Source organism: Seriola aureovittata, chromosome 8 (genome assembly GCF_021018895.1).
Source record: "Seriola aureovittata isolate HTS-2021-v1 ecotype China chromosome 8, ASM2101889v1, whole genome shotgun sequence".
In the NCBI taxonomy this organism is placed as follows: Eukaryota; Metazoa; Chordata; class Actinopteri; order Carangiformes; family Carangidae; genus Seriola; species Seriola aureovittata.
In genome coordinates, this window is record NC_079371.1 from 21,030,001 (window position 1) to 21,042,544 (window position 12,544).

The 12,544-nt window shown below is 43.8% G+C and overlaps 1 protein-coding gene across 12 annotated transcripts in view; it reads left to right on the forward strand.

Annotated features, from left to right (window-relative positions):
• The window catches only part of tenm2a (teneurin transmembrane protein 2a), a 214,887-nt gene that overhangs the window by 155,047 nt on the left and 47,296 nt on the right, over positions 1 to 12,544 (forward strand). For all 12 annotated transcript variants that reach the window (XM_056382479.1, XM_056382482.1, XM_056382485.1 and 9 more), the window contains 2 exons: positions 2,727 to 2,958; positions 12,288 to 12,526. In XM_056382479.1, coding sequence (XP_056238454.1) covers positions 2,727 to 2,958; positions 12,288 to 12,526 — 471 coding nt within the window. The remainder of the gene's footprint in view (positions 1 to 2,726; positions 2,959 to 12,287; positions 12,527 to 12,544) is intronic.

Sequence of the window (12,544 nt, forward strand, 5' to 3'; positions counted from 1 at the left end):
GTCTCTGCAACAGCACAGGATATGACTCAGCCCCTGTGTCACAGTGTAGTAGCTGGATTGGTGAACGGTGCACTCTTTCCTCCAGTGGTGTTGGGCGCCTACAGAGTACAAGCACACTCACGTATGCACGCACACACACGGACAGACGTGCCCACCGCACTTGAAGAAACTTGCGCACAGACTAAGACCATATCAGTTCATGGAAAACTAGGGCTATAAAACCATGTATGCCTCTTCCATACAAGGTGTGCCATGTATTATTCATCTGAATTTGAATGAAAAAACTGTTCAATATTTATAGCAAGAAAGTGAACAAAGGCAAAAGGCATGCATTTTTGCACGCATATTTAAACATGGAAGACAGCGGGGTAGTGTGTGAACATGGGAGTGTCTACTTAAATTTTTTTTTTTTTTTTTTTTGCAACACTCAGACTGTGTCCATGCCTGTATGTTTGAATGCAGGCTTATTTTTTTGCCCAGTATATGGCTTTGTGTTGTGTGTATTGTTGCTATGCTTAAACGAGATAAAAGTACTTATGCAGATAGGGTGAAGTGGGAGCTATTTCACATTTAAGGGGACATTGCAGAGAGGGGGAGTCAAGTCAAATTTATTTATAAAGTGCTTTTAACAAACAAGGTTTATCTCAAAGTGCTTTACATCTCGGCAAAGGACACAAACAAAATGCAAATAAAAGCAAGATGAAAGAGGAAACAGTCCTCAAGAAGAAATGAGGCTGTGTACAAGAGAGGAGGTGGAGGAGGAGGAGGAGAAATAAAACTCTCTGCATACTTTAATAACAATTTACACTCTGCATGTGTGATGCTTTTCCTCCAGGTGTCTAACTGCATGTAGTGTTTGCATATGCAAGTGTGTGCATGCATGTACGTGTGTCTTTTTCTCCCAAGAGCATCTTTGCATGTGCAAACAGATGTTTTGTGTCCCTCCCGTGTCGCAGAGGTCATGCCCCTCCATCTTTCTCTCATCTACTTCCCCCCTCTTCCCCTGTTCTCTTCTTTCACAAGCATCTGTTCTGCAGGGCCATGTGGGTGACACCTGCGTCCCAGTGGCGGCGCAGAGGAATCAGGTCACCTTACAAACTGGTCGCCATTACAGCTGGAGTTGTAACGGAGCTCGCTGCCCCCTATCTGCTTTAAACACCCATCCTGGAGGAAGGGAATGAGGAAGAGGGAAATTTAGTTTGCATGAAAGGAGACCTGGTGTTATACATACATTTTATGCCAGGGTTTATTTGCATGACATAGTTGCTACCTATTTTGCCTTTATGTTTGCATGTGTGTATGTAAAGTTGCCATCATTATGCCTCTTACGAATCTCTTGACTGGCAAATATCAAAGCTGAGGAGCGAACAGGAGGGTATGACACATCCACTCGTTTCTCTTCCTCTCCACATACTAATTCTTTTCTTATCTAACTCAAGCAGAGATGACAAATGGAGGAGGGCAAGTGTGATCGCACAGCTTGACAAGGCTGTTGCTTTTGTTGTACTCACCACACACGTATGTGAGCATATGTGCGCTTACTCCACCCTTTGATCAGTACCAGGAAGGCAACGTGCAAACAAACACAATCACTGTAATGTATTCCACGCTTAGATGTGTAAAATAGTGATGAAAGTGCAATGTGTAGTACAGTTGAAATACAAAAGCTAACTGTGTTGTAAAGCCAGAATTCAAAGCCAAATGGAACATCAGCAATTCTGTGTGCTTTGCAGTAATATCAACATTTCTACTCAGACAGTGTTAGAATAAAGGTGCGGACGGTTTGTGATGACATTTGAAGATATTTCTTCTTATTAAACGTGGGGTTTTTGATCAGCTGCATTCACTACATGCACCTGTCATGTCAGTGTGTGCAGAAGAAAGCATGCTAATTCACAAGAAGTGAAGCAACTGTGTCAGACTCTCCTATGTTGTATTGTATGTGGTTTATTGATTTTTCTGTATGAACCCACACACAGACACATACTCACACACATACTGAAGACAGGCTCAAATCTGATTCACAGAGAGAGAGAGAGAGAGACAGGGATAGAAAGGTGATGTGTGAATGGGTGTTCTTGTCTGAGTCATCCGGGTTTGTTTTTCAGCTCACTCTCACTCAACAGTCCATTAGCTCAGTGTTGGAGGGGCAAGTATTGGATTCTAGCTGACATGTTCTCCCAAGTCTGGGAGCATGCACACTGTGCTGAGTGCTCTAATATGGCTCACACACACACACACACACACACACACACACTTTCTCTTAGCTTTGAAAAAGAGAACAGGAAAGAAAGAAAGAGACTGACGGTGAAAGAGGGACAGGAGTGGAAGAACTGGCTAAATGTAAGACAGACAAAACAGAAAAATGTGAACCAAGACGTGAAGGACGGTTATAAAGTTCCATGTATCTATTTAGCTGGAATTTCTTTTCTAAAATAAGTTATCGACCATTTGAAAAATATGACACCTGCTCTGAACACAGTGATTGCTGATGCAAAAGTAGCTCATAATGGAATGTCAGTGAAGTTAGCTGCTGGCTGAAGAGCTTTAGTTTCTGGGCATACTGAGAAATAAAGACAAAATATCAAGTAACATCTCTGTTCTACTTTTGGAGGTGTAGCATCTTTGAAATGAAATCCTTCACTCGCTTCATCTGAAACTACCTTTGATGTCCGTCACAAAGAAGTGTGGCTCTTAAATCGCTCACTGTTCTTGTCTTCTTCCAGGGGCTGCCAACCACCACAGTCAGTCTACACTACGGCCTCCACTGCCCCCTCCGCACAACCACCACACCTTATCCCACCAGTCTGCCAACAGCCTGAACAGAAACACCCTGAGAGGGGGACGCAACCCCATTCACGCCCCGGCTCCGGGCACTGGAGATGGGCCGACCACCCCTGAGTCAGTCCAGCTACAAGACAGCTGGGTGCTGAACAGTAACGTCCCGCTGGAGACCAGGTGAGAGGAAATGTGTTTCCTTTTCATTGTATTCTGTTTTTACAGTCGACAGGTTTGTCTCATGCTGATATCAAGAGCCACTTACAGTAACCACGACTGTGGAATAAGCCTCATGTAATCATTAGTAAGTAATGAAAGGTCAGAGCAATGCTGCTTCAATTCCTGTGAGTACATTGATGTATCAGAGAGAAATGCAAGGAGAAAAAATGAGGCCATAGCACTGATGCAGAACTGTTCACTTACTCAGACAATTAGGAGTGTTTTTACACTTTGAATGTTAAGAATGCAAACTCACTAGAATGAAGGTAATTCCTACTTAAAATAATCAATGTCATGTAAAGTAGCAATAAAACATGATTTAGTTCCTTGTCACACCAGAAAGTAGCTAAAATGCAAGCTAGCTTAGTTTATAACAGCAAATGGTAAGTTTATTCAATCAACAGATGTATTTGTACCATTGACTACTGTCTCAGGACTGGTTGGCTTAGCGACATGTGCGACATGTTTTTATTCTGATGGTAATAGGTCAAGAACATAAATGAATGTGTCAAAGTTTACCATAGTTAAACTCTATGTCAAAGCTCTATACAGAATCCCCTCAATAACTGGTGATTGCACCGGAATTAATTTACTTTAATACCAAGCTCTTAGTCATGTTCTGTGTTACTTTACACCCATGTAACATCAATAAATCACTGAGTGTCTCCCCCATGATGAGTTTGTATTTTTAAAATTCTTCTTATTACAAAATTTATGAATGCCCAGGAGGTTGATTTCATCTGACAGTCATCCAGGGCCGTGACACATGGCATGAATGTCCTTGATCAGGAGTAAGCAGAGAGGCAGAAGACACACACTTCTCAGGAGCAGCTGACCAGTTCAACTGATTTGTATCAGCATATTCGTTAGCCCATAGTATCATTTTTTACTGAGTCATCTCATAAACAAAATCTACACTTTTTAGTTCACTGTGCAGACGCAGTACCGCAGAATATCATGTACATTGTCACTGAACATCTCCCCTCCGTTATTCTAAGCAAATATATGAACCTCCAAACCAAAAGAAAATTGTTCTTTGCTGCTGATTCACAAAAGTGCGCTACTCGAATGCATTCTCTACCTCATCTCCAAGAATGACACGTATAAAAAGCTGCCATGTGTCAAAACTATTACGCATGCATCCTGGAGTGCGGGAGCAGGAAATACAAAGCATTTCACACACCCTACACATCCGCTTTTTGCCAGTACACAAAGAACATTTACCAGGCAAATAGAGCATTCATGCAGCGTATTACTATTCATGAGGCATGCAGTGAGAGGGACACTGCACACGCTCACTCTGTGAGCATTTACTCTGCAAGCTGTAGTTGTGTTTCTCCTGCTGGGCGTTGGGGCTTCCAGCTCTGATGGGCCCCATCTCCCCAGAGTGCCGGCCCTGTGCAGTATTTATGAGGCCTGGCCATGTTTAATTCAGGCCCACTGATCTCAGGTCCTGTGCTTATGCATTGCGCCAGTATGCATGATGGGTAAGAGTAAGTGTAGTGTTAAATTTCCATTCGCAATTGTTTGTCTAGGCCTGTGTTGCCATGGTGACACGTATGCCATAACTTAGTTTGAGGAGAAAGGATATTTTCGTGACTTCTGCAAAATTAAATGTATGAATCCTCTTTAGAGGCTGTTGTGGTTGCCATCTTCACAGATTTAAATGAGGCGACACACGCGCTTATGCGCACTGTTGAGCCCTCTGCAGTTCCAGTATTTGGTCATGTTCAGGTGGTGGGGTTGGGCATGGCTCAGAGCCTGTTGCAGTAAATGGAGCCCAGAGCAGCACACAGAGATTCCAGCTCCACCCTCCATCCCAGATTGGACCCTCCTCTCTGGTCCTGGCGATGGCAGAGGCTGGGTGGGCTGCCTGGAGCTGCTGGAGCTTGTGACTGGGTCAGAGCCAGCCGGGCAGAGCCAGAGAGTCACACCATTCCCTGCGTTGGCAAAGCCCATCCTCCATCTCATTATAACCAGCAGCTAGGAGATGATGAGCAAACGTGTGGATGTGAGGTGGGGAGCGTGTGCTTGTGTGCAATTGTGTGTATGTTTGCATCGAAGCATGTCTGTTGCCTTTGACTGTGGCTACCCCCCACTGTAATCATATGTAAATCTTGGCATTTGTTGTCCACTCGTTATAGTAAATGTGTGCGCGCGCGTGTGTGTTTTGGCTTGACCCAATAGTGTGACAGCGCTGAGAGGATGAAGATTGATCACCTAAGAACACCCCAGGGCCTGGATGACTGGCAGAAAAAGAGAGAGATAGAAACAGACGAGGGGAGGTGGGTGGGGTGGGGTGGGGGGGGCGTGATATAGCAGAGAAATATAAGTCAGGAGAGCGGGAGAGGGGGAAATGGAAAGGAATGGTTTACGGTAGAGGAGGGAGAGATTAAGAGGGAGAGAGGGGGAGAGAATGGAGGGAGGTGGTGATTGAAGGAGATTGTTTTGTGTGGAGTGTGTGTGAGAGAAGATAGAAAGGCAGAGGAGGGAGATTGGGGCCCATAGAACATGGATACATTTACCGGTGTGAGATAAATGACTATAGATGGCTGGTGCCACTCAGTGCGTGTGTATTTCTGTGTGTGCATGTGAGTGCACATGTGTGTACATGTGTTTGAGGATTTTACGAGAAAAGCACCTGATTTCCAATCGGTCCCTGGGAGCCTCTAGTCTAGCTGATGCCAGTTTCAATCTCTTTCTGTGATCTCAGGACATTCCCCTGCACCCCCCGCTCACCCTGGTGTGGGCCACAGCTCTAGGGGAGAAATAAGATCACTGAGGGGGCTGCAGCATCTCAATTTATCTGGAAGGAGCAAGGGGGATGGGGAGGCATAGTCGGGGTACTATAGGTTACTTTCAAATGCATTACTGTGGGGACAGATTTAAAGATGCTACCTGTGGGAACCACAGGGGGTGTAGAAGGAGAAGCGGGAGTACAGAGAAAAGATTCATGCCCAGCCCTGTTACCACCACTGCAATATGCAGTGTTTCCCAACAGAATTAGATTCTGTTTGTGATGGTAGCTGACAGGGGTTTTCTTAAATTAATTATCAAATAATACTGAATATAATGTGCGCCACCATTACATATTTTAAAACTACTATATAACAAATAAGTAACTGAACAATATACAACTCCCTTGCGTCATGTTTTTTCAACAAACAAATTAGTCAGATCGGTGAGGGTTGATTACATTGGCCAGTGAGCCCAGTCCCAGCACACACACGCAGCTCACGATCATGCGCTCCCCAACTGACAGGCACACAGAGAGGGCCGGTGAAGAGACAGACAGGGACAGTAAAAACTTTATGGATATTTTGACGGTCCACCAGCCTACTAATGTGACGGGATTTCTCCTGGTGCTCCCGACGGCCCATCCGACTATGACTATGACAGGTCCTTTGTCAATGTGTTTGTGAATGAGAGAGAGAGGCAAGGAGGTACAGATTGAAGCTGTGCATACCTCTACAATGAATAAGACTTAACACACTTGAAATAATAAAAAAAAATAAATAAATAAAAAAACAATTAATGGTGGTCAATATTGATATTGTGGCAGGCCATAACAAATAAATCAATGTATGGGACACACTGATATGCATGTGAGAGCTGTATAATATCATGCAAGGTTTATTAATTGTATAACCATGCATGGTATACCGTAAAGATGACATCCAGTATTATTATGCATAACTAATATACCTCAACCCTGACTAACCAAACTCTTTTCAACTGCACTTTCACTTGTTTCAGGAATTCATTTGTAAACAATAAGTAAACATAAAAGCTTGTCAGTTCATACATATATTAAGTGTGTGGAGAATTCTATTAATTGTACAAATGGTGTCAGCAAAAACTATGAGTTAAGCAACTTTTCCTGCTTTGGAAATGTAACCACTGCTACAATGCTGACTTTGCCTCGTTTGATCCAAGGAGTTACTCCCCAGATTTTAGGCAAATAATGTTTACACCCCGACCTGGTGGAAGATAAGTTTGGCCCCATAGTGTTAGCAAGCCAGTCGGGGTTGCTCCTAAACTAACAGAACACAGAACCAAACCCCATTACACTTGACACACCCAACTCAACTTTGATTTTCAAATTTGGGTAGGAGGCGCACATGGAGCAAGTTCCAGATTCCTGAACGACGTAAGGTTTCCCCAATCCTATCTCCTGTCCAGTCAGATGATGAAATCCAGCCGGTGTTTTAACTCAATACAGGCGCTAAATCATAGTGAACGCACAATGTGATCAATCACTGGATTCATGCTGTGTTGAATCAGAAGGATTCTGACACATCTCATCTGCTTGATTATGATTTAAACAATTGCCTCATTCATTAAATATGTGGCCTTTGCTGTGTGATGTAGCACCACTGCTCATTTTCCCTGAAGCTTAATAAGCCTAATATTATATTTCATAAAAATGTAATTAGCAGAGACATTCTTTATTCAGGTGAGGTTGGGCGCCTCCACAATGAAATTCTGCAGGATATCCTGTAATACATATAAATATCAATATCAAACTACTGGGTACTTGAGTACTTTTTGATGCCATGCATTATTTTTGCTTTTTACAAACATCACGCAGCCTCCAAAATTTTCCATGTCCTTTTTCAAAGCGACACTCAGCTAATAAATGCCCATTATGCTGCATCCATCTGCCGATTATTGTTTCCTACAATTGTAGCAGGGGACAATTCTCGTGACACCATCCTTGAGCATCATCCAGTCTCCGAGCCCTTTGTTTCATCCTCAGATCCGACCGTTTTTCAGTCACCCCCATACAGAGTCGACCTCCGTTAATTGTTCTCTACCTCTGATGATGATTGTCAGAGTGCTATCCTGAGCAACCACATGTTTGTGGGAGATGAGAACATGAAGAGTGTGTGCATGTGTGCTTCCAAAAGTGTGTGTGTTTGTTCGCTCAAGGGGAATGCGAGCTTTGACTTCCTGCTAATTACCCAGCATGCTCTCTGTTCTGTGGTTAATTGTCCAGGTCCTCTTTTCTCTCAATGGGGAACAGGGTTGGAATGGAGTGAAAACATCCTCCCTTCCTCTCCCTGCCTGTCTTCTGATCTATCGCCTCCCTCTCCATCCCCCATCCTTCTCTTATGTCACTTTTCCCCCCTCGTGGGGATGCAAATTAAATGTTTGGTGGCACATACAGGGCAATCTCGTCAAAGGGAACCCACATAAATTTGTATTGTTTTTGCATGGGTGGGCGCCTCTGTCTGTACAAATCTGAGTCTGTGAAAATGTGTGTCAGTATGTGAGTTAGTGCCTGCTTGTTCTGCATGTGTGTGTGTGAGCGTGTGTTGCATGTGTAAGACAGGATGCATGACAGCGAGGTAGCAGTGGGTAGACTTGAGGGTGGGGGGAGAGAAGGGGGAGGGGAGTGTGTCTCTGTCAGTTCTCTCTAATTATGTGTGACGTTTCCATGCTGGACCACTGTCAAAAAACCCACAATATTCACACACAAATCCAAAGACACACATGCAAGCAAACACACACCCCCAGCCTAATGATACAGAGTTGTGATTGCTGGCTGCCTGCTATGATAGAACCCCTCCATAGTCCTCCGCAACATAAATCAATGTCAATTACCTCCCCAGAGCACATTAGACACTTTCCATTCCTACTTGTAATTAGTATGGCCCATAGACATATTCCCATCCCACACCAAGCTCACCATGGAGGTTCTGCACACAAACAACAAAGCCAGGGATTGAAATGAATTCATTGCATGCATTCAAATACATACCAGCACAACAAATCATGTACATTGTGTGGCATTGAATGCAAGTGATTCAGGTGCTCAGCCTGCATTCACACACACATTAGGGGTATTGTAATTAATTACCGCTGGCCTTGCCATCACAGGGTGCGTCAGCGGCTGTGAAAATGAGCAGAAGCAAAGACACATGCTGGTTGACCTTGGACTGTGTGTGTTTGTGCCTATGCACATGCGTGCCATGCATTTGGGAACATGTAGGTTTACGCATGCATATTAAAATTGATGGCTGTGCCACTGAGAATGTGGTATTTTCAGACAATAACCTCATATTTCTTTGCGTGCCATCTCCTTGAGCTCTTACAGCCTCTGTCTGTCTAGAGTTTTTTTTTCCCTCTCTATTCTCTTTTTCCTATTTTCCTTAGTGTCACGCAGCATACCTGACAGGTAAAGGGGGAGGAAGGAGGAGAAAAGAGATAGAAGAAAAAAAAGAGAAGAATCCAGGAGGATACCAATCCAACAATCAGTGGCATGAGATGATGAGAGAGAGAGAGACAGAGCACAGACTGTCTGAATAATTGATAAAGAGAGGAACAGTGCTCCCAAACCAAATCTTTATGCTCTGAGCACATCACCTGTTTTCAGCAACTGTTTTTAGATGAGGAGACACATGTACAGACATACTGTTATTAAACAGCAGTTATTAAAGACATCAAAGGATAGCAAACCATACAGAAAACCTTTAAGCCTTTAGGCACTATTTTAAATGGCAATAGTCAGATGCACATACAGCAGTGGATTATGGCCACACTAGCCACGGTCACACGAGCCTAGTCTGAGGAAAAGAGACAGCGGCACTAACACACGTTTGTGCACACCCACCTGTTTGTATATACTAGACTGAGGATTGTGTCTGACACACTGCCAGAGGTGAGTCACATGTCTTGGACTTGAGCCACAAATCTGGTGACTTTAGATTGCACTTGACAAAGAACCAACTAGTAACTCAACTTTTACTTTAACACCGATGACTCCTGTCTTCGTTTGCTATCCTCCCAAAGCCCAAAAAATGATAAATTATGGTATAAGAAAGTGTACAGAAAATTAAATCTTCATTTTCCTGATGCAGACGTAGCGGTGCAGCAGACAGACAAAAGATGATATCTCAGACTGAACACATTAAGATGTATTACTTTGCTGTGGTCAACAAAAAAACAGAGGGAAACATGCAAAACGGGCTCATTAATCAGAGATCTCTGGAGACATATGCAATATTGTTTGACATTTGAGGCATCACAAAAAACAGCAACAGTAAATCAACACTAGCCTTGCTTGTTTAGCCTGCTAGATCCTAAGCTAACAGTAGCTAAGAGCTACCATCAAGTAGTTAACTTTGCAAACATGAAATAAATGAGCCCTTGTCAACATGGTTACGAAATCTTTATGTCTAAGGTTTGGAAGCCTAAGCCATAATGATAAGTTTATTTAGGACTAAGTTTTGCTACAGCTACTTCGCCAACGTTAGCATTGACAGCTGTTTACTTACAAGTCGTGCAGGGAGCATCACTGCGTTTACAAGACAAGAGGTTATAATACGTCCTCTGAGCAGTGCTACTTCTTCAGGGCAGCCTGGACGCTACAGTGATTCAGTATTGGGAAGTGACCAAATGGGCTGACCGGGCCGGAGCTAGTAGCTTCAGTAGAAGAAAAGATGTGATAGAAATAGAAGCAGAACAAGAGTTAACATTGGTGTTGCTTTCCACCACTGGAGACAGCTCTTGGCAAATAAAAAAAAAAAAGTTTGGGGCTGAACTCGTAATGTTTCTTCTAGCCTGTAAGTAAACAGCTGTTACTGCTAACACTGGCTATGTAGCAAGAGCAAAACTTACAAATAGCTCCTTCAAAACACTAAGTTTAGGACTTGGACCTGGATGGGACTTGAAATTTACCCTCTTGATTTGGTTTTAATTGAGGACTTTGTGACCAAGACTTACTTACTTACAATGTCCCACCTCTTCACCCTCCCTAACCCTGATATTAAATGATGCTTGTGATTTATCATAACTTTATATTAATTTTGTGGTTTTGGCCATCACCAAATTACTGACACAGTTCTGACAAATTGGCAACATCACAAAAGAATATTATCCAAACTGTCTTTAAACATCCATCACAGTTAACAGACTGACCAACGTTGATCAACTTTACTTTCCTGTGCAACGATAATCTAGGTAAACTATTGGCACGTTTACAACTTGTTTTATTGTCTGACCACTCTTAATGTGTTCACAAATCTCAGCAATTACCTTGGTGAGTGCAATATTATCATAACTGAGAACTTATGGAAGATATGGCAAGGTATGATAAAGAGTCAAATCTTTTAACAAACACAACATGCTGAACATCAAGGCCCTAGTCCTCAAACTGCCTTTTGAGGAAGTGAAGACCAGATAAAATGTCCTCTCTTGGAACGCCCTCTGTCCCAAGGTCACACACTCACAAAGATAGAAGTACCAGAGCATGCACACCCACACACACTCACAACACACACAAACAAGCAAATCCCACAAAGACGGGCAGACAAGAACTCCCCTCTCCTCAGTCATCTTTGAGGCAATAGAGTGACCTCGCCTCCTCTGATCTGTCACACTCACCTGAAGGCTTTCTTCTGTCGTACCACCTGGAGTCTGTGTAGGGGCAGCTCCTCACTCCCCATGTGCGCCGTGAGCGTGTCTCTCACGAAAGATGTCACCAAGGTGTCACAAAAGTTTACTGTGTCCTTGGAAAGTTTCATCCAGTACATTGTTTCATTTTGCCACTGTGGCAACAACGTTCCCTCAAGGTCACATCAGAAAAGAATTTTGAAAGTAAGAGCGAACAGATGAGGACGTGAATACAGAAAGGATTTATGTGCAGTATAAATGTGTGTGTGAACAACTGGTGTGGCAGTGGGGTGAAGAAAAATGAGAGCAAGGGAAATGGAAGAGGAGGGGAGGGAGAGTAGCAAAGGAGACGCATTGGGTGGGCAGGTGCAGCAATAGCAGAGGATAATGGGTAATATGAGCAAAGGGATGATGGTTCAAATCCTTCTTTTATCCTCTCTCTGAGCTCTGACCCCGCTGGGGCAATGAAGACAGGAAATGGGGGACGGCATTGATCATCCGCAGACATTGAGAGCAGAAACGAGGCACATGGTAAGTGGGGTGAACGGAGGCGAAGCGAGGGAATGGAGGGAAAAAAAAAGACGGTAGAGCAGGTGGAGGTTAAAAAGAGAACTTGGACTGGAACGGGACTGAAGTGAAGACGTAATCAGTTCAAGGATGTTCAAACCCATATGGCAGGAAGGGTTCATCAGAGAGAGATATTGGACAGAAGCTTGCACATATGTGTCCTCTGGACTGTGATCAGGAGGCAGATTGTTGTGTCCACTTCATGTTTACCTTCCCGCAGTGTTACCAGAGCTTTTCAAATGGAATCATATAACATGATAACATCTATTTCTACCTCTAAAATGACACCCCCCCCCCCCCCCCTTTTTTTTTTTTTTCATCTTCAGGCACTTCTTGTTCAAGACGTCGTCAGGGACCACTCCTCTCTTCAGTAGCTCCTCCCCCGGTTACCCTCTGACCTCGGGAACGGTGTATTCTCCGCCCCCTCGCCTGCTACCCAGAAACACCTTCTCCCGCTCAGCCTTCAAGCTAAAGAAGCCGTCCAAGTACTGCAGCTGGAAATGTGCCGCGGTGACAGCCATCGCAGCTGCTGCCCTGCTGGCCATCCTACTGTCCTATTTCATCGGTAAGTGAACACACACCA